A 21,058-nucleotide genomic window follows, 5' to 3' on the forward strand; every position below is an offset into this window, starting at 1 on the left:
AAGTTGAAGTCGGATGCTTAACCGACTGAGATACCCCGGGGCCCCTTAAAAATTATTTTTAAAAACTTTCTTCAGCTGTCCATCAATACCCCATCTGAAAGTCTTCATAATTGGAGAAACTCATGTTTCCAATATAAACCAATATTTTTTCCTAAGTTCCTGGCTGCCACCCTCATTATTTCTTAGATCTCCTAATATTTCTCAGTTCCTTAGATTTTCTTACAATAGCTAAGCAGAACCACACATTTCTTCTCTCCATTTCCATATCCAAGATTATAAGATCTCTTAATGCAACTCTCATTTTTTTCCTTTATTTTTATTTTCATTGTGGTTAAATATACATAACACAAAATTTACCATTTTAACAATTTTTAAGTGTATAGTAAGTTCTATGGCAGTATGTTAATAATGTGCAATGATCACTACTACCCATCTCTAGAACTTTTCCATCTTCCCAAACTGAAACCATGAATCCATTAAAATAGTAACACCTTATTCTTTTACATGTTTTTAAAAGATGCTTATTTATTGATTTTGAGAGAGAGAGAGCATGTGCATGCACACGAATGGGGGAGGGGCAGAAAGAGAGGCAGAGAGAGAATCCCGAGCAGGCGCCGAGCTGTCAGCATAGAGCCTGACACAGAGCTTGATCCCATGAACCATGAGACGACGACCTAAGCTGAAATTAACAGTCAGACACTTAACCAACTGAGCCACCTAGGCACGCCTTACCTATATTTTTTCTTTTAAACTATTGTTGTTGTTGTTTTAAGTAATTTCCACTCCCGGTGTGGAGCTGAAGTTGTGACCCTGACCCAGAGATCAAGAGATGCATACTCTACTGATTGAGTCAACCAGGCACCTGTCTTTTTCCTTTTTAAACCGCCTCTAGTTCTATTTCAATTCCAACTACATATCTGCTAAATTAATCTTCTGCAAATAAGATTTAATTGCCTTTCCATTTTCATACACCTGATATTATTTATCAGGGCAAAAGCAATAGTTATTCTTTGAATGCAGTAATTGTTGAAAAAATATTGCTGATGGTAATGTACTAATGCTGGTTTAAGAATTTTAGTCAGTCATGTTTCTAAAAAAACAAAAATTCTGAATTAGGATATATAAAAATATCTGTGGTCTAAATTCCAGTAATATAAATAAAAAGTTTCAAAGTTCTAATAATGCTGTGATACTACTGCAATTCTGCTATGCCTAGAAAAACACCTCAACTGAGTACTCTGTACTTCCAATTAACTAGAAAATATACTTCTAAATAATAACTGCCTAACCTGTAGTTAATCTAAGTAATTATTAATTTATTTTATTTTTAGAATTATAAACTACTGCTAATTGTTTACTGTTTTTAAAGCAAAAAAAAAAAAACAAAAAACAAAAACAAAAAACAAAAAACACCTCAACCCCACTACTAATCTTTGTTATTATTAAATAGTTCCATTATATAGTTTGTCCAGTGCTGGTTCAATTGACCATTTTTCCTGTTTCTATACTTTTAATGGTATTATTCCTATAAGATAGAAGCCATATATATCAAGTCATTTTGTACACCATCTAGCAGAATGCAATGCACACATATTGGTAGTTAAAGTTTTTATAGGACAATAATGAGAGTAATGTAATCCTAACAAAAAGAGAAAAACTATAAACTCATTTGGTTAATTCAAATAAGGCTTAAATAAGCATTCATATTAAATGGGTGTTCTTTCATTGAAAGGAAGGAAGGAAAGCAGGAATCAGGAAGTCAAGAAGGAAGAATGAAAAAAATAAAGGAAGAAAGAAAGAAAAAAGTGTTCCAATGGTAAATTCATTGTTTCTAACTTCTTGGGTCAATTCAGGGAATATTTTAAGTATAGCTTATCAAATGTTCAGAGGGTGCATAAGGACAACAATGACTGCTAAAGCAATCTAACTAAACACAGATAAGTTATTATGAACAATTAACTAAATTGCATTCAGGGGTGCTTGGGTGGCTCAGTTGGTTAAACATCCGACTTTGGCTCAGGACATGATCTCCCAAGTTTGTGAGTTCAAGCCCCACATCAGGTTCTGTGCTGACAGCTCAGAGCCTGGAGCCTGTTTTGGATTCTGTCTCCCTCTTTCTCTCTTTCTCTCCCCAGCTCACACTCTGTCTCTCCATCTCTCTCAAAAATAAATATAAAAACAAACACCTGCACTCAGATGCAAAGTTGGGATCTGTTTACAAAGTTATTTCTAATTGACATCCTTCTGCTAATAATGTTTCTGAACACTAGATGGCAATAAACTAAAGGTTTAAGTGAAAGTAAAAACATAAAAGTTGATTCAATTTAAAAGTCGAAAAAGAGGATATAACTGCTTCACTCAAAACATGTATCAATTTTTGACAGCAATTCTCTTACCTGGGAAGAGGTCTGTACATCTCATAAATATCTCCCAATAAATGAGTCCAAGTGCATACATGTCTACTTGTTTCAAAGCTGATTCACAGTCCCTCAAGTTCACAGCTCCTTCTAGAACTTCTGGTGCCATATATCTGATTGTGCCAACCTGATAAATTAGAGTGACATTTTTCAGAAACATAATGTAGCATATTCTGACATGCATACATCAGACCAGAAGTTATACATAAATTTCATGTCAACTATATGTCAATGACACATTATTTGACCTTATGTATATCACTGAAACTTTCTATACCTAATTTTTTACCTACAAAACACCCTTCTTGAATAAACTGTGGTAAATCTTTTCTATTGAATACTATTCATCAATCAGGAAGAATAAGCTAAACTATCCTATGTATGTCAATGAAGAAACATTTGCAAGACACAATGAGAAAAGTGCAATACAATAGTATAATATAAAAAGTATAATAGTATGTACGTCATTTAATATATATATATTTTAATATTTATTTTTGAGAGACACAGACAAAGTATGAGCAAGGGGGGGCAAAGAGAGAAGGAGACACAGAATCCGAAGCAGGCTCCAGGCCGTGAGCTGTCAGCACAGAGCCCGATGCGAGGGCCAAACCCACAAACCATGGGATCATGACCTGAGCTGAAGTCGGATGCTCAACCACTAAGCCACCCAGGCACCCCCATAATTTAATATTTAAAAAAATTTTTTTTAATTAAAAACATACATACACATGGAGAGAGAGACGTGTATGGGGATGCAGAGAAAAAGGTCAGGAAGGATGTGGTCCACATTTCAACAGTGATTATCAGAAGGTGACTGTCCTGTCTTAAACTTCGAAATTTTACTCCTGCTTCAAAAACCAGTTCTTAAAAAAGAAAATACAGTTCCTACAATCCTTCTCCCAATGCCTCTCAAAAATGAGTTGTGAGGGGCACCTGGGTGGCTCAGTCTGTTACGCATCCAACTCTTGATTTTGGCTCAGGTCATGACCTCACAGTTCATGAGACTAAGCCATGCATAGGGCTCTGCGCAGATGGCACGAAGCCTGCTTGGGATTCTCTCTCTCCCTCCCCTGTGCTTTCTCTTTCTCTATCAAAATAAATACATAAGTAGATAGATAGATAGATAGATAGATAGATAGATAGATAAACATTTAAAAAAATGAGTTGGAACAAGCAGCGATTTCCATAAAGAACTGATAAACTTCATGCAAGGTCTTCTGTAGGTCTTAATTTTATAATTCCTAATATGCTGTAATTGGTAGCATATAAGGGTAACTGTCCTGGATAGATTTTTTTAATGCTTCATTATCTTCTCGAAGTACATCAGAGTGATACCTTTTGTATACACTCACCTCACTTATGGCTGCATTATCTTCTTCCCCTGGGCGTACCAGTCTATTTCCAGTTAGCCTCATGGACAATCCAAAGTCACTAATAACACAGGTTCCATCATTTTTCACCAGGACATTTCTGCTGTTCAAATCTCGATGGGAAATCGCAGGTTTATAATGATCTGTTTAGATAATTTCAAATATTTATTAATGCTTAAATAGCACTGTTGGACATAAACATGCAGGTAATAGGGACTACAAAAATATAGATGATTGTATTATTTTTCTGCCATTTAATTTTCTAATAACAGAAAGGGACACAAGAAAGCAGTTTCAACTCATAATCATCACTATTTTCACTATATTTTACAACATAAACTACTGTTGCATGTGTAATTAAGCTTTAAATATTTAGCTGCAACTAATAGCCAACATGCTATTGCTTCTAATTTTAAAACATACTTGTTTTTTTCCCCTTTTTCTAAGGGTAGCAAAAGGAGGCAACAGAGAAAGAAATATTTAGTATAAATAACTAAAAAAAGTCAACTTGCCAAGATGCCTCCAAAATCTGTATATTGTATGTTATACTATTCTCCTATGGCTTCACTGATCAAACCTATGACAGAACATCCCAGTTCTGCCCTCAGGGTTAGCCCTGTTTCTAAGCCCACCTCAGTTATTCAAATCAAACTAGAAAAAATTTTACAATGGACCTGGAGAATAAGTATAGGAGCTGGTATCTCACAAGATATGAAAACCTGTTTTCTGATTTTACAGAGAAGCAGAGCACTATTATACTCACATTACTTATCACTAGACTATATGCTCCATGAAGGTAGAAAGAGAACATGTTTTACCTGAATTCAAAAGGCTTGGCACACAATAAATGTTTGCTGACTGAAAGAATGTATCTAACCTAAGCTGCCCCACCAAAAACATATTTCTTTCCTCTCTTTAAGGAAACCTTATATAAATATTATATTAAGCAAAACTATAGCTCCTGAGTTGAAAAAAATTGTTATACAATTTCTGAAATTTAAAATAAGTCTCTAGGTATACAAAGAAACAGAGCAATCAGAACAAAGTCAATGATAACTTTATTGAGTATTTATATTTAGGCCCAAATAGGCTCAGTATTTACATTCATTACTCTCATTAATGAATATCAGACTATAATTTCACCAACAATGAAACTAAAAACAGAAGATAATGATTCCTGTCACAATTGGAAGACAAAAATAGTAGTTAAAAAAGAGTTGATTTCTTGTTCATTTTCTCCCCTCTCACCTCCTGGTCTAGCCTTCCAAAGCTTGTACTAACATGGCTCACTCAGCCCCTAAAAGAGTTGCATTTCTTATTCTGGATAAAACCACAATACTAGTACGTATAGTATAATCTCAAGGTGATATTTATACAAGAAACTTATAGAGATATAAAAATGTTTCTATATTTGGAAAATTTTTGTAAATTAATACCAAATCAATACTTAAAGATCTCACACTTAAGGAAATTAGGCAAAAATAATGGGGAGAATGGGCAATGAGTCAATGATACAGCCAGAGAAGAAAATAGGGTAGTACCTTCTGTTACTATACAAGAAAAAAAAAAAAAAAGACATGAAATAATGAAAGAAGAGGGGTGGGGAGCAAAGAAGGAAGGGGGTAAAGAAGAAAACAAGGGAAAGGAAGAGAAGAAAGGAAACAAGATAGGTTTCATTACCAATGTAAAGGGTAGAACTATAGACTGCCCTTTTGAGAGACTTTTCCCCTTAAAGTTCTCCTCGGTATTCCTTTTAATCCTTTTCATTTGGGGGTAGGGAGTGCAGAGAAAGGAGAACATACAATAATTTTGCCCTGGACAGTAGCACTGTACTAGGCAAATATTTCAAAGAAAAGCAGGGCATACTATTATTTTAATTGTGTTAAAAAATAAAACCTGAACAACAAATAGTCTCTGTGGACACATACACACAGCAAAGGACTTAGAAGGATGTACATAGTTAATAGTAATTTTCTGTTAGATTTGAGTGATCTATAATATGTTCTTTCTTTGTTAGATTCGGGGGGAGGGGGGAGTATGGTAATAAGTTTCACTGACATTATCAGGAAAAATTCATAAGGAGGACAGTTACAAATAAATAAGCAGGCTCAATTCCTCCTTATTCTGAAGCTAAAAACAGCTAAATAAAATAATAATAGTATTATTTCTTACCATAAAATTTCTATGCCAAACAGCAAAGTTACATTTGAAGATACTGGGGGTAGGGGGTGGGATAGGGAGTGTGCCTGGGTGGCTCAGTCAGTTAAGTGTCCGACTTCAGCCCAGGTCATGATCTCACAGTTTGTGAGTTTGAGCCCTGTGTCGGGTTCTGTGCTGAAAGCTCAGAGACTGGAGCCTGCTTTGGATTCTGTGTCTCCTTCTCTCTCTCTGCCCTTCCTCTGCTCGTGTTCTCTCTCTCTCTCTCTCTCTCTGTCTCTCAAACATAAATAAACGTTGAAAAAGAAATTAAAAAAAAATGAAGATACTATGAAAAATAGTGTTCTCTGACAAAAAGTGAAATAACACTTTAAATATTTTGAAATAATACTGTATATTTCCAATACCTTTAAAATATTAGGTAAAAGCACAAATTCAAATAGCTACTATACTAAAAAAAAACCACAAAACCCCCAAAATAGCTATTGTATTTATTTATTTTTTGCAATACTATGTATATACTCAGTTTAAAAAAAAAAAGTTAACTAAAAAAAAGGGGGGGGTTAACTAGTTTAAGTGATATTAGCTAATAATTGAAAGTAACATCTACATCTAAATAAAACTCTTATTTGATGGCAATCATTCTTTTCATTTTTTTGAAACCTTGCTAAGTCATGCAAGTCTTGAAAAGGGGAATGAGGATGGTATTTTAAGTTCTGCGCTAAGCCAGCTTTTTAAGTGAATTATAATAATACTTAAGAGTAAGGAAGCATAGTCCAAATGGTTAGTGTCCTAAAGCACCAGAATAAGTGCATCAAACTGCTGACATAGGCGATAACATTGGTCAATTCTGTATTCAGGAAAAGCAAGATGTCAAGATAAATGAAGTGATAAATTATTCAGGAGAAATTTTTTATATATGAAGCAGCAGCTAGAAAAGATGACCCACACTATTATACAATAGAACAAAGATCTAAGAAACTGATATATTAAAGATTCTCTTATCTACAGGGGTCAAAGAAACTGAAAAAACAATATTCTGGGGTGTAGTATGACAAGAAAATCCGTAAGGGATGAGAGCTTGAGAAAGCACTAAGACTGATTTTTGCAACAAAGCTAATTTAGATGTGCCTGTGATGTATGTTTTGAAACAAAGTGAGAAAGTAAATGTATTAAAAAGATGTTTTGAACAACTACCAAAAATGTGCACAGATGCTGAAGAAAACTGTAGTTATGACAAAGAACACAAACCACAGTTCTGAAACACTGGCGAAGATCAACTCCCCAGCATGCATTATCCTCCTTCTACTCAGTAACAGAATCCAATATTATTTGATATAGCAACACAGCCAACACAGCCAGCTTAAAAACAACAACAATAATAACACCAACAACTGTATTTAAGTGTGGTAGTTCAGTGTGAACTAAGTTCTGTAAAATAAAATATACGTATGAGAGTAGAGCTTCTGGAGGCAGAAGGGGGCAATTCCTTCTACCTTCCCTTCCTTTCCCTTACTGATTAGAATATAGCATGATGGACAATGAGGTGACCTTGAAAATGTAAGCCATATGTAAAGAATAATGGAAAAAAAAAAAGAATAATGGAGGAGAACTATTACTGGAGGCTTAGGCTACACCAAACCAATTTTAGACTCTCTCTAAATTCTTACATAAGAAAGAAAAAAAAATTCATTCTTATTGAAGCCTGTGATTTTTTCCCCCTGACAGATTTGACCAAACCTAATCCTAGCTAAGAGAAACACTAAGTTATAAAAAGATATGTGTAGGTTTTATACTAAAGACCAGTCAAATATAGAATAAAAATCCATATGATGTTAAAACTAAAGAATTGGTAATGTACTGTATTTCATTTAAATAAGCAAATAAATGCAAGGAAATGTACTACAGCCTAGCTAAGAGCTTCTCAACCTAAGTTCATTGATGGACTTTAACGGGTCTGAGAACCCCTAGAATCAAAAGAACATTTTTGAAAGTTTGCCATACATGTATCTTTACAGAGGTGTTCAGAGCTTTAATCAAAATCTCAATAGGATCCATGACCTCTCTAGGGTCTCGAAGTCCTTTTTCTTATTCTTCCTGTTATATTTCAAATATATTTCCTCAAGCCAGATACTTCAAACAACTGGCTAATAATAAATCTGCTATTATATAAAATATACTCTTAGTTTGAAGATATGAATACAATTTCCCTTTGTGAATTTTGCCCCACATGAGTGTCATTCATCTTCTACTCATTGTCTTACCTCCTCGTGGCAATTCTGTATGAAGATAAGCCAGACCTCTAGTCACAGAATGAGCCAGACGGCAAGAACTGACCCAATCACTTGTATGGAGACTCAAATACTTGCAGAGAGATCCCTATATAAAAGAAGAAATACACAAATACAAAAAAAAAAAAAAAAAGTGGAATTAATTTACTTGTACATAAGGAGGTAAATTAGCAGTAGCCTGACAAAGTATTTAAGTAGGTTAGGATTCCATGGAGATTTAATGAACTATGACATTTCAAAATCTCAAAACAGTAAGACATTTCTGTGAGTTGAGAGGGGAGAAGATGATGGAAAGGATAATTTAAAATTATTAATTTTTTTCTCCAATGTTAAAAAGTATAAGTGAGTATTTCATATTAAATGTTTCTTTTGTTTCTGAAATTAAGATAGAAAACATAGTCTTTTACATTCTTTCTTTATACTGTATCTCTTACCAGTACAAATACAAATTAAATTGTTATGTTTTACAAGTATGAAACAGAAAGCTTTCATAAATACGTATGTGTCAGTGCTATTCAAGGTGCTCATCCACAAAGTATTTACCAGTCAGGGATAAGGAGCTTGCACAAGAATGAACGTCAGTCAAAACACTGTTTCCTTCATCAAGAAAGTCTTGCTGAGAGGGAGAGACAGACAGACAGACAGACAGATGAACTAAAAAGTTAACTAGTGACTTGGTTGATTCACATTCTGATGTGAGATCCTTATCTCACAGCAAACCATTATTAACCAGTTTGCAAACCACCAATGTTCTACATAACAGTAGTCCTCCTAAAATTCTGATTGACAGCTAATATAAATGTCAGTTTAATTTTTATAAAGAACTTACATTGGGATAATACTCCATCACAAGCAAATATTCCATGCGTCCATCTGCAGTAACTCTCTCATCTCCAACTATAAAGCGAGCAATGTTGTCATGTTCCATTAAAGGCACTCTGTAAATGTTCTTCTCATTGATAAAATTCTGACGGTTTGCAAAGGAAAACACTTTTACAGCAACTGGACGTTCATCTAAGGAACCTTTATATACTGCTCCATATCGACCCCGGCCAATCAGCTGTAAATTTGTTTTGAAGAAAGCAAGGTATTATTTCATATCACAACTGAACAATCAATTTTCTAGAAAAGTGTAAATCCAAATGTATACCACAGTTCTCTATTGCTTATAGTTTAAATTACTCCACTGTCAAGAAACTAATAAATTCTACATCTCATATGGCTCAGGAAACTCCTATCAGACCCAGCCCTCCCATAGATAACAACTATGAACTCTGAACAAAATTTTAAAAAGAAATCTAAAAGTGCTAGAGAATGAACAAAAGGAAGTAGATTCTGAGGGGAGTCAACACTTAAAAGAAAGGAATGCCATAGGGTGAACTACTCATTTTTATAGCTTTTAGCCTGAAAGCAGGCTGACACGAACACTGCACAGTGCAGTTAGAACTGCGATAGAAAATCTATAGTCTTCCTGGCCCTAGGAGCCAGAGGACAGAATTTAGGGCAACCAAAAATGCTGGAAAGGGAGAGGAGAATCCCACAAAGAAGACTGAGAGAGGGGGAAATGAAATGAATACTTGAGACCAATTCCAGCTAAAGATAAAACAATTGCAGTGAGATTTGAGCTTCCATCTAAGAGACAAGGAGTTCACAGTACGTCCAACCAAGTTAACTGCCTACTAAAACAAATAATGGAAATAAACACACTTTAGAAAAACCTACCAGAACACAAGGTCTCCTCAATATAACATTCACAATATACAGGACACAATAAAAAAATAAAATCAGCAAAATGCAACCCATTCTCTTCATTTTTGGCTTCTGGGGATTTTACTTTACTGAAACAGGTTAAGGATTTACCATCATTTATTTAATATTTTTGTCATATTTAACTATTTCTAGGTTAATTACTTAATAAACAGACTGCCTTTTAGAAAGGCTGTATCAATATATAGTTAAATCAGCAATGTTTGGGAGTATTTTACTCAGTCCAGGATAAAATCCTGTGGTTTTAACTAGTATTTTTTTTCCAATTTAGTAAATTGGACATCTTATTATGCATTCAAAAGCTACCTTTAATTCTTTTATGAATTGACACTTCATCTTTTTGGTCCATTTTTTATGGATTGTTGCTTCTATATTGATTTATACTAGCTCTTTAACAATTGTACTTTATGTGTTGAAATGCTTTTTTGAATATTTTAACTTTGTTTATTGTATTTTTCTCCCAAACAGAAGGTTCCTAAAATGTTTTATATAACTAAATCTACCATATCTATTATTTAACAGTCTCTAGTATGGGGATCATAGTTTATTTATTCTAATAATAATCATAAAAACATTCATCATGGTAAGACTATAACATAGGTTCTGAGATATTACCATATAACAGTTGTATGTACCTATAAAAATATGCAATATATGCACAAACAAGGAATATTTATTTGGCATATACCATGGGTTGCTTGAATGGCACATTCTTCTCAGAATTTCACATGTCTTTATTCCTATACACTATTGCAGTCTATACTCAAAGATCATCTCCTTTCTGGGGCGCCTGGGTGGCGCAGTCGGTTAAGCGTCCGACTTCAGCCAGGTCACGATCTCGCGGTCCCTGAGTTCGAGCCCCGCGTCGGGCTCTGGGCTGATGGCTCGGAGCCTGGAGCCTGTTTCCGATTCTGTGTCTCCCTCTCTCTCTGCCCCTCCCCCGTTCATGCTCTGTCTCTCTCTGTCCCAAAAATAAATAAACGTTGAAAAAAAAAAAAAATTTTAAAAAAGATCATCTCCTTTCTAAATACACTTTCCATCTCCTTTCTAAATATACTTTCTTTACTAAACCGTTTTCCATCTTTTTCTTTTTATCTGTTTTATTTTTCTCTATAGCACTTACTACTACTAGAAGTAATATACATTTATTTGTTTCACCTCTTTGTAGACTCTTTCCCACTAGAATACAAGTCTCAAGGCGGCTCTCTGTAGTTTTTACCTATATTCTCAGTGCCTGAAATAGGCCTTGGTACCAAACTGATAGTTAATAAATGCTCAAGGAATAAATGGATGAATGATGCAGTGAGTGAATGAAGTTACTGTCTCAGATATACTATGAGAGCAGAAAGAACAGTCCATATGTTCTAAAAGCAATCTTACCTCCAACAGTTTCAGATTATCTAGGTCAAGAGAGGGTTCTGATGCTGCTGCCTCCATCATGTTCATACTGTGAAGACCTTGTTTACGGTCTCCTATAACAATAGGAAAAAGAAGTTGCTAATGTACGGTTCTCTTAAAATCTTTATTACACTTTTTCTTATAATTGCTAAAAAAGAAGAACTACAGAAGGCAAGCAGCAAGATTTATGCCCAATGTCACCAAGAGTAAAACTATTTACTAAACTAAGAATTATCTATAAATGAAGATGAATGATGAATAATAACATTAAAGCTGAATTTTGGGAGATAGTTCCAGTAACAGACCTAATTTAAAATTCGAAGAAATATTGCAGAAACATTAAAGAAGGTTTTAATAACTTAAAAAAAGTGATTCAAATGAATGAATGGGTACTGATTTTCTAAAAAGCTCATTAAACCTAAAATTTATTAGCACTGACTGGACAATTGGGGTGCTTGAGTGGCTCAGTCAGTTGGGCATCCAGCTTCATTCAGCTCAGGTCATGATCTCACAGCTTGTGAGTTCAAGCCCCACGTCAGGCTCTGTGTTGACAGCTCAGAGCTTGGAGTCTGCTTCAGATTCTGTGTCTCCTTCTCTCTCTGCCCCTCCCCTCCTTGTGCTCTGTCTCTCTCTCTTTCTCAAAAAATAAATAAACATTAAAATAAATATTAAAAAAAAAAAGAACTGACTAGACAGTTGATGATACTGAAGATTTATTTATTTATTTATTTATTGGTGTGAAAATAGTATTGTGGTTACATATATTTTGAGTCCTTATATTTCAGAGATAATACTAAAGTTTTTACAGATAAATGACATATGTAATTTACTTCAAAATACCCAGTACCATGAAGGGTGTGGTGAGTGGGGCTATGGATGATATATAGATGTAATAATCATTGAAGTTGGGTGATAGATATTTTATATATGCTTGTAACTTTTCATAAAAACTAAGAAAAAAAGTTTGCGAAGAGAGGATGGGACCTACTGTAGCACAGAGTTTTTTTTTAGCATAGAAACTTTAAAAAGGAAAAAACTGATTCTGACTAAATGGTATATTTGATACAAAAGAACAAAAGGAGATACTTTTACCTGTCAGCATCCTGTATCCAAAGCATAAGGCAACTATCAAAACAGCTAATACAGAGACTGATGCCAAAGCAATGATTATTGTCTCATCTCGGTTAAATGAATGAGGTGGACCTAAAAGAAGACAAATTTTAAAACACAGTTATTTCTTATTTTATCATTTTGTTAAGAACTGACAGAAAGGCTATATCAATATATAGTCAATCAGCAATGTTTTTGCATCAAAGGAAATTAAAGAAAAATAATAAATTTGTGATGGTCACAAATTATGTGTTTTTAATCATACAAATGATCTTATAGATTTACAACACTGAAACACCTGTTGGCTGTGCTAATTAATGAATATCAACTACATCATGGAACAGCATAGGCAGAATAATACAATATTAAGAGAACAGTCTTTGGAATCACATTTGGTTCTAAATCCTGACTACGCCACTCTTAGTGGAATTTGGAAAATTATTTGCCTTTTCTGATCTTTAATTTTCTCATTTATAAAGTCAGTACTGTCTACCTCAAAAGTCTTCTGTGAGGCTTAGATGGGAGTCTAAGTACTTAGTACCTTGTTGAGTATATATTATTTATGCAATAAATGGTAGTTTATCAATATTGATATTATGATTATTAATGAAAAGAACATGGCTTTACAGGCAATGAAATCTGAAGTGGACTTAAAACTCAGTTCTTCCACTTATTGCATGACCTTGGAAAAATTTCTTCACCTGTCTGAGCCAAAGGTTATTCACCTGCAGATAGGGAACACACATATCTAAACTACAGGGCCATTACAAGCATGTAAACTATACTATGTGTTAGTTCCATTCTGTGGACCAGATGAAACACACTTTAGGATGGATTTCCACAAACCGGAGCACATTCAGAAGAGAATAGTGAAGAACTCTAAATTGTGATGGGTAGAAAGAACTGAAGTGTCTGGTGTGGAACAAGAAAAACACTAGAGAAGATAAATAATTGTCTTTATGTGGAAAAAAGGACTTAACAGCTAGCGAGAACATAAGATCCAATCAGTGTGTGTTCAAGGACAGCAGTTTTTAACTCAGTATGCACAAGAATTTATGGCTGATAAATAGAGCTGTCTAAAATGGAATGAGTTACCCTATGAAATAGCTGTTCACATATTTTTTTTAATTGAAGGTATTCACTGTTTGGTAATAATGACCAGAGGGTAGGCTTGATGACTGATAACATCATTATTTAATAATTGTTTACATTCAAGGGGCGCCTGGGTGGCTCAGTCGGTTGGGCATCTGACTTTGGCTTGGGTCATGATCTCATGGCTCATGAGTTCCAGCCCTGTGTCGGGCTCTGTGCTGACAGCTCAGAGACTGAAACCTGCTTCAGATTCTGTGTCTCCCCCCGCCTCTCTCTGCCCCTGCCCTGCTCATGCTCTGTTTCTGTCTCTCAAAAATAAATAAACATTAAAAAATAATAATAATTCTTTAAATTCAAATTCAAGCATATGTTATTTTAAATCTTTTTCACTTTGGACATTATAATTATGTGTTGTATCAAACTAGAAGCCTCTGGCAAAGTCAAAAGCTTCTATAACAAAGAGTTCCTCCAATGTGCATTCCTGTTCTAAAGGAATGTATTTGTGTCAAATTAAACACAACTGAATATTACAATGTCAAAACAATATCTCTATAGAAGAATCTTCTGGTGCACTATAATACTTACTCATTTAGCAAGTCAAACTCCAGGCTTGTACCTAAACCCAGAGTCACTTTATTATTTTTAATTTTTATTTATTTATTCAAGTATAACATATAGTGTTAATATTAGTTTGAGGTGTACACAATATAATGACTCAAAAATTCTATGTATTTCTCAGCACTCATCAATATATGTAACAATCATTTAATCTGCAGTATATTTGGGGCGCCTGGGTGGCTCAGTCGGTTAAGCGTTGACTTCGGCTCAGGTCATGATCTCATGGTTCCTGGGTTTGAGCCTCACGTTGGGCTCTGTGCTAAAAGCTCAGAGCCTGGAGCCTGCTTTGGATTCTGTGTCTCCCTTTCTCTTTCTGCATCTCCCCTGCTCACACTCTGTCTCTGTCTCTCTCTCCCAAAAATAAATAAACATTAAAAAAAATTTTTTAATCTGCAGTATATTTACATACTTATCATTTAACATAATGATAATTGTACCTTCTTCTATAGAATAAATTATAGGGAGAAAGCTACATATAAAAACTCATTTTATGGGGCGCCTGGGTGGCGCAGTCGGTTAAGCGTCCGACTTCAGCCAGGTCACGATCTCGCGGTCCGTGAGTTCGAGCCCCGCGTCAGGCTCTGGGCTGATGGCTCAGAGCCTGGAGCCTGTTTCCGATTCTGTATCTCCCTTTCTCTCTGCCCCTCCCCCGTTCATGCTCTGTCTCTCTCTGTCCCAAAAATAAACGTTGAAAAAAAAAAAACAAAAAAACTCATTTTACAATCAGATATCACTTCTCATATACTAGGATGGCCATAATTTAAAAAAAAAAAAAAACAGAAAATAAAAAGTGTTGGCAAGAATATGGAGAAATTAGAACTCTTGTACATTGCTGGTGGGAATGTAAATAGTGTAGCTGCAGTAGAAAACATTCTGGAAGTTCTTCAAAAAGTTAGACATAGAATTACCATAAGACCTAGCAATTCCCCTCATAGGCATATACCCAAAAGAACTGAAAACAAGTGTTCAAACAAAAACTTCTACAGGAATGCTCATGGCACACTAATCATAATAGCCCAAAGTGGAAACAACATGAATGTTAATAAACCGATGAATGAATAAACAAAATGTATTACAGACTGAACTGTGTTCTCTTAAAATTCATATGGTGAAGACTTAACACACAATGTGATGGGTTTTGGAGATGGGACCTTTGGGATTAGGTTTAGATGAGCCACGGGAGTGGGGCCTTCATGATAGGACTAGTGCCCTTATAAGAAGAGATGTCAGAGGACTTTCTCTCTCTGCCATGTGAGGAAATGGTGAGAAGGTAGCTATCCACAAGCCAGAGAGTTCTTAACACAATCCAACCAGGCCGGCACCCTAATCTTGGACTTCTGGCCACTAGGACTGTGAGAAAATAGATTTCTGTTGTTTAAGCCACACAGTCTATTCTGTTTTATTGTGGCTGTGAGGGTGGCAGAATATAATACCTCATAATATGCCTCTTTGGCATAAGGACTATCTTGAGCTGGTTATTTTTAAGAAACACCAGACACAGAGGCAACTGGGTGGCTCAGTCGGTTAAGCATCTGACTTCAGCTCAGGTCATGATATCCCGGTTTGTGAGATTGAGCCCCGTGTAGGGCTCTGTGCTGACAGCTCAGGGCCTGGAGCCTGCTTCCAATTCTGTCTCCCTCTCTCTCTGCCCCTTCCCTGCTTGTGCTCCCTCTCTTAAAAATAAATAAACACTGAAAATAAAATTAAGAGAAAAAGGGAACACCAGACACAGAAGCAGCTCTGAAAACCAAGTAGAAGTTACCCTTTTATAAAAGGCATTTACATTTGTAAGGAAAATCTCCATTTGTAAGGTGTCTCCCTCTCGGTACTAGGAAGACAAAAATGACTAAAACTCTTGAAACTTTAAAAAAAATTTTATTTATTTAAAAAAAAAAAGTTTATTTATTTTTGAGACAGAGAGAGACAGAGCATGAATGGGGGAGGGTCAGAGAGAGGGAGACACAGAATCTGAAACAGGCTCCAGGCTCTGAGCTGTCAGCACAGAGCCCGACGCGGGGCTCGAACTCACGGACCGTGAGATCATGACCTGAGCCGAAGTCAGCCGCTTAACCGACTGAGCCACCCAGGCGCCCCTAAAACTCTTGAAACTTTTATCAATAGAGAAGACAAGGACTTAAATCTACATAACAACCATACACTTGTTTACTGTGCTTTTCCTAGTAACAATCCGTTACTGGTCTTTCCTTAACCCACTCCCCCTTCCCCATTTTCTTTTGGCTTAGCTGGAGACAGTATTTACCCTGGTTACTTGGGCTACTTCAGAGATTTACTCAATTTTTCTGGGAATCTCTCATGTATGCAGGAAGTATATATGTTAAACTTCTATTTGTTTTTCTCCTGTAATACTGTCTTTTACAATGAAGGTGGAAGGGATGTGACACTATTTTTGAGAGAGAGAGAGAGAGAGACAGAGAGAGAAAGAGAGAGCTAGTGAGCAAGGGGCAAAGAGAGAGAGGGAGAGACAGAGAATCCCACCAAGGGCAGAGAGAGGGAAATGGAGGGAGAGAGAGAGATGGAGATGGAGAGAGAGAGAAGGAGAGGGAGAAGGAGAGAGAGAAGGAGAAGGAGAGAGAGGGAAAGGGAAAGAAAAAGAGATGGAGAGAGGGGGAGACAGAGAAAGAGAGAGAGAAAAGTGAGGTTCACATTCACTCGGAATGGAGCTTGTGCTCACCCAGAGCAGGGCTCAAGCTCACCCAAAACAGGGCATGAGCTCATCAGATGTGGAACTCAAACTCACAAACCTTGAGATGATGACCTGAGACGAAGTCAAATGCTTAAGGACTGAGCCACGCAGGCCCCTGTTTTCCTATTGTTAACAGTTCTTTGCATATTTTAGGACACAAATCTTTGATATGTGTTTTGCCAATATTCTATCCTAGTATGGCTGGTCTTTTCATTGTCTTGGTATGAGGGTAATGCTGGCTTCACAGAATGAGTTAGGAAGTGTTCCCTCTGCTTCTATTTTCTGAAAGTGATTTAGAGAATTGGTATCATTTCTTCTTTATTATTTTTTTAAATTTTTATTTATTTATTTTTGAGAGGGAGAGAGCACAAGCATGAGCAGGGGAGGGGCAGAGAGAGGGGAAGAGAGAGAGAATCCCAAGCAGGCTCTACACTGTTAGCACAGAGCCCGATGTGGGGCTCGAACTCACAAACTGTGAGATCAGGACCTGAGCAGAAATCAAGAGTCCGAACGCTGAACTGACTGAGCCACCAGGCACTTAGGTATCATTTCTTCTTTAAATGTTTGCTAGAATTCAACAGTGAAACCACCTGAGCCGAGTGCTTTCTGTTTTAGAAGGTTATTGATTATTGGTTGAGTTTCTTTAATAGATAATGCCTATATTTCTCTCTGAATTTTGATAGATGTGTATGTTCAAGGCATTAGTTACCAACCTTGTGGGCAAAGAGTTGTTCATAATATTCTTTTATTATCCTTCTAATACTCATGTGATTTGCAGTGATGACCTTTCTTTCATTCTTGATTATTAGCAACTTATTTCTCTTTTTTTTCTTAGTAGCTTGGTTAGATATTTATCAATCTTTTTGTTCTTTTCAAAAAAACCAGTTTTTGGTATGGTTGATTTTTTTCTCTATGAACTTTTTGTTCTCAATTTAATTGTTTCTGATCTTTTATTCTGCTTATTTGGGATTTAATTTGCTCTTTTTCTAGCTTCCTAAGGTGGAAGCTTAGGAAATCACTAGGATTTATTATCTAAAAACAAACAAACAAAAAAACCGGTTATACACAATTAAATCCAATTTCATTCAGTTAACATTAAAAAAAAAAAACCTGCCCCAAATTTTACCACCAATGTGACAGACAAAATACACTTATATTTTTCATATAGTGAGGCTGCTCTTTACCTGGATCAAACAAATTCACAAGTCTATTATGAAACAAAGTTTTGGTATTTTCAAATTAGAAAGGCTGCATTTTAAAATGGGTTTTAATTTTCTTGTGTAATTCAAATACATGAGTTAATAAAAAAGATTCTCTAAGTCTATATAAGAAATAATATATATATATATAAGAAAATAATAATAAAATATTGAAAATTATAATAGTAATGTGACATTATGGAAAAACCATCTCTGCAAATGAACAGCCAATGTTGTAATTCCCCAAAGAATTGAAGTACACTACTTATATGAAAAGTGTATTTTAAATTCAATCAGGAATAAGAAGTCATGAGAAATCTAGTTTTATTTTAAAAGTCTTTAAAAAATTTTTAAGTTTATTTATTTATTTTGAGAGGCCGCATGAGAGCAGGGGAAGGGCAGAGAGGGAGGGAGAGAGAGAAAGAATGGGTGAGAGAATATCCTAAGCAGTCTCCATGCTCAGTTCAGAGCCCAGAACCCCAGGCAGGGCTCAATCACACAATGTGAGATCATGACCTGAGCGAAAATCAAGTCACTCACTTAACTAGGTGAGTCACCCAAACACCCCTAAAAAGTCTATTTTTAATTTCTGAAATATGTTGACACTTTAAAATTTTAAGAATTTAAAACTTAATGTTCTTTAGTTTATGTGACATTACAAACTGAAATTTAAAATGTAACAAAGCATACATTCTCTATTCTAAAATAACATTGTATATTAAAAAAGTATAGACCGTTTAACACAAGTGAAAATTATTAAAGATAGAACATTAAGATTTGGCCTTCTAGGTTAGATATTCTTGTTTTTATACTTTTTAAAAAATGTTTATTTATTTTTTTTTAGAGTGAGAGAGAGAGAGACAGAGTGAGAGCGGCGGGAGGGGCAGAGAGAGGGAGACACAGAATCCCAAGCAGACTCCAGGCTCCACACTGTCAGCACAGAGCTGGACACATGGCTCGAACTCATGAACTGTGAAATCATGACCTAGGCTGAATTTGGATGCTTAACCAACTGAGCCATCCAGGCAGGTACCCTTAGATATTCTTATTTTTAACTACATTATGAAAATACTGTATACTGCTAAAGTGATGTATATTTTAATTCTATCAAACTTTTATTACAAAATAGGAATAATTTTCCTAGTCTATTTTTCTTGTTACTAGATAGTAATTTTAGCATTACAAAAATTTCTGGAAAAAGGATACAATTATGTAATAATAATATAAATAGTAAGGTTTCCAGAAATATTCCCATTAAAAAAACTGTTTTTGTCACTGATTTAAGCAACAGAAGCGTTTCACAACCTATGAAGAAGAGCAATATCTTGAACACACTACAAATGTTAACCATATGGTACTTACATACTTTTTTTTATTTAGAGAAAAGAATACTCTACTAAAAATTATGCTGCTTAAACTATAACTAAAACTATGACTTATAACCTTGAATATATATTTTTTATTTATTGAAATGACTCCTTAAGATTATCTAGTCATAGATTTTTCTTTTTCTTTTTTTTTCTTTTTCTGGAGAGGAAGGGCAGGTGAGTCATAGATTTTTCAAAATCAGTTTATAAAAAAAATCAGTTTATGTGAACTTTAAAAAGACAATAAAAACAAACTGGCTTAGGTATCCCTAATACCTTTTCACAGAGTCTGATTTTTCTGAGTCTCTTTTTGAATCTAACATCTATATTCTGTTTTCCATACACTTTTTTTTTTAATTTAGATATAATTTACTTCTAACATTACGTTAGTTTTCGGTAGGCAATATAATGACTCAACACACATTCTTTCTTATGTGCCATTAAAAACATAATTGGGGGGGAGGTTGCCTGGGTGGCTCAGTTGGTTAAGTATCAGATTTCAGCTCAGGTCATGATCTCACAGCTCATGAGTTCGAGCCCCACATCAGGCTCTGTGCTGACAGTTTGGAGCCTGGAGCCTGCTTCAGATTCTGTTTTTCTCTCTCTGCCTCTCCCTGGTTCTCACTCTGTATGTGTGTGCCTCTCTCTCAAATATAAACATTAAAAAAATTTTTTTTAACTCTTTTTAATGTTTATTTATTTTTAAGAGACAAACAGAGACAGAGCACGAGCAGGAGAGGGGCAGAGAGAGAGGGAGACACAGAACCCGAAGCAGTCTCCAGGCTCTGAGCTGTTAGCACAAAGCCCAATGCAGGGCTCGAACACACAAACCATGAGATCATGACCTGAGCCGAAGTTGGATGCTCAACCAACTGAGCCACCCAGGCATCCCAAAACATAATTGAGAAGAAAAATACAGCATTTCTTAAAAGAGAGCTTTCCACTATCATCTCTGGAATTTTGTTCCCAACCACTGATATCCAATCTAAAAATGTTAATGCAGGTGCTTGCTTGCTTGCTTTTTTAAAGTAAGCTCTACACCCAGCATGGGGTTTGAATTCACAACCCCAAGATCAAGAGCTCCATGTTCTACCAAACAAACCAGCCAATCACCCCAATGTAGTTGCTTTCTTGTTCATACCAGAAAATGCCAACGGGAGATTGCTTGCTTTATTTTTAATCTTTTCATTATAAAAACTTCCTACTATACACAAAAGTAGAAAGTACACAGAATCTTCAATTACCCAACACTACACCTTAGCAATATCAACATTTTTGCCATCCAATGTAGAGTTTTCAAACAACAGAACTCCTATGATTTCCTCAAATGGCCTGTTGACAGAAACATTGAGGAGTTGATGTTGAGTGGATAATCTACCAGGATAATAAGTTCACATGTGTGCAGATGGCAAGCACCATATTTAATCAATTTTGACACTGATCTCATCTAAAAATCTCTTAAGGTGGGATGCATCAAGCAATTGACAGCATTTTACAATTAGTTGATAGTGTTTTTCTTGGTGGTAGGAAAAAACACCCCTCCCCCTTACATCCTAAGGATAAGT

At 35.5% G+C, this 21,058-nt stretch overlaps 1 protein-coding gene across 1 annotated transcript in view; it reads right to left on the minus strand.

Moving 5' to 3' along the window:
• BMPR2 (bone morphogenetic protein receptor type 2) overlaps nucleotides 1-21,058 on the minus strand; it is a 202,699-nt gene that overhangs the window by 33,415 nt on the left and 148,226 nt on the right. Inside the window, exons 4-9 of the mRNA XM_047085535.1 lie at nucleotides 12,496-12,606; nucleotides 11,386-11,477; nucleotides 9,068-9,298; nucleotides 8,212-8,326; nucleotides 3,773-3,933; nucleotides 2,397-2,544 (exon numbers count right to left, since the gene is read on the minus strand). Of these exons, the coding sequence (XP_046941491.1) occupies nucleotides 2,397-2,544; nucleotides 3,773-3,933; nucleotides 8,212-8,326; nucleotides 9,068-9,298; nucleotides 11,386-11,477; nucleotides 12,496-12,606 (858 nt within the window). The remainder of the gene's footprint in view (nucleotides 1-2,396; nucleotides 2,545-3,772; nucleotides 3,934-8,211; nucleotides 8,327-9,067; nucleotides 9,299-11,385; nucleotides 11,478-12,495; nucleotides 12,607-21,058) is intronic.

The sequence above is a fragment of the Lynx rufus genome, unplaced genomic scaffold (genome assembly GCF_022079265.1).
Source record: "Lynx rufus isolate CCGP_SWC_20201006 ecotype Redwood Valley unplaced genomic scaffold, mLynRuf1.p SCAF_2, whole genome shotgun sequence".
Lineage (NCBI taxonomy): Eukaryota > Metazoa > Chordata > Mammalia > Carnivora > Felidae > Lynx > Lynx rufus.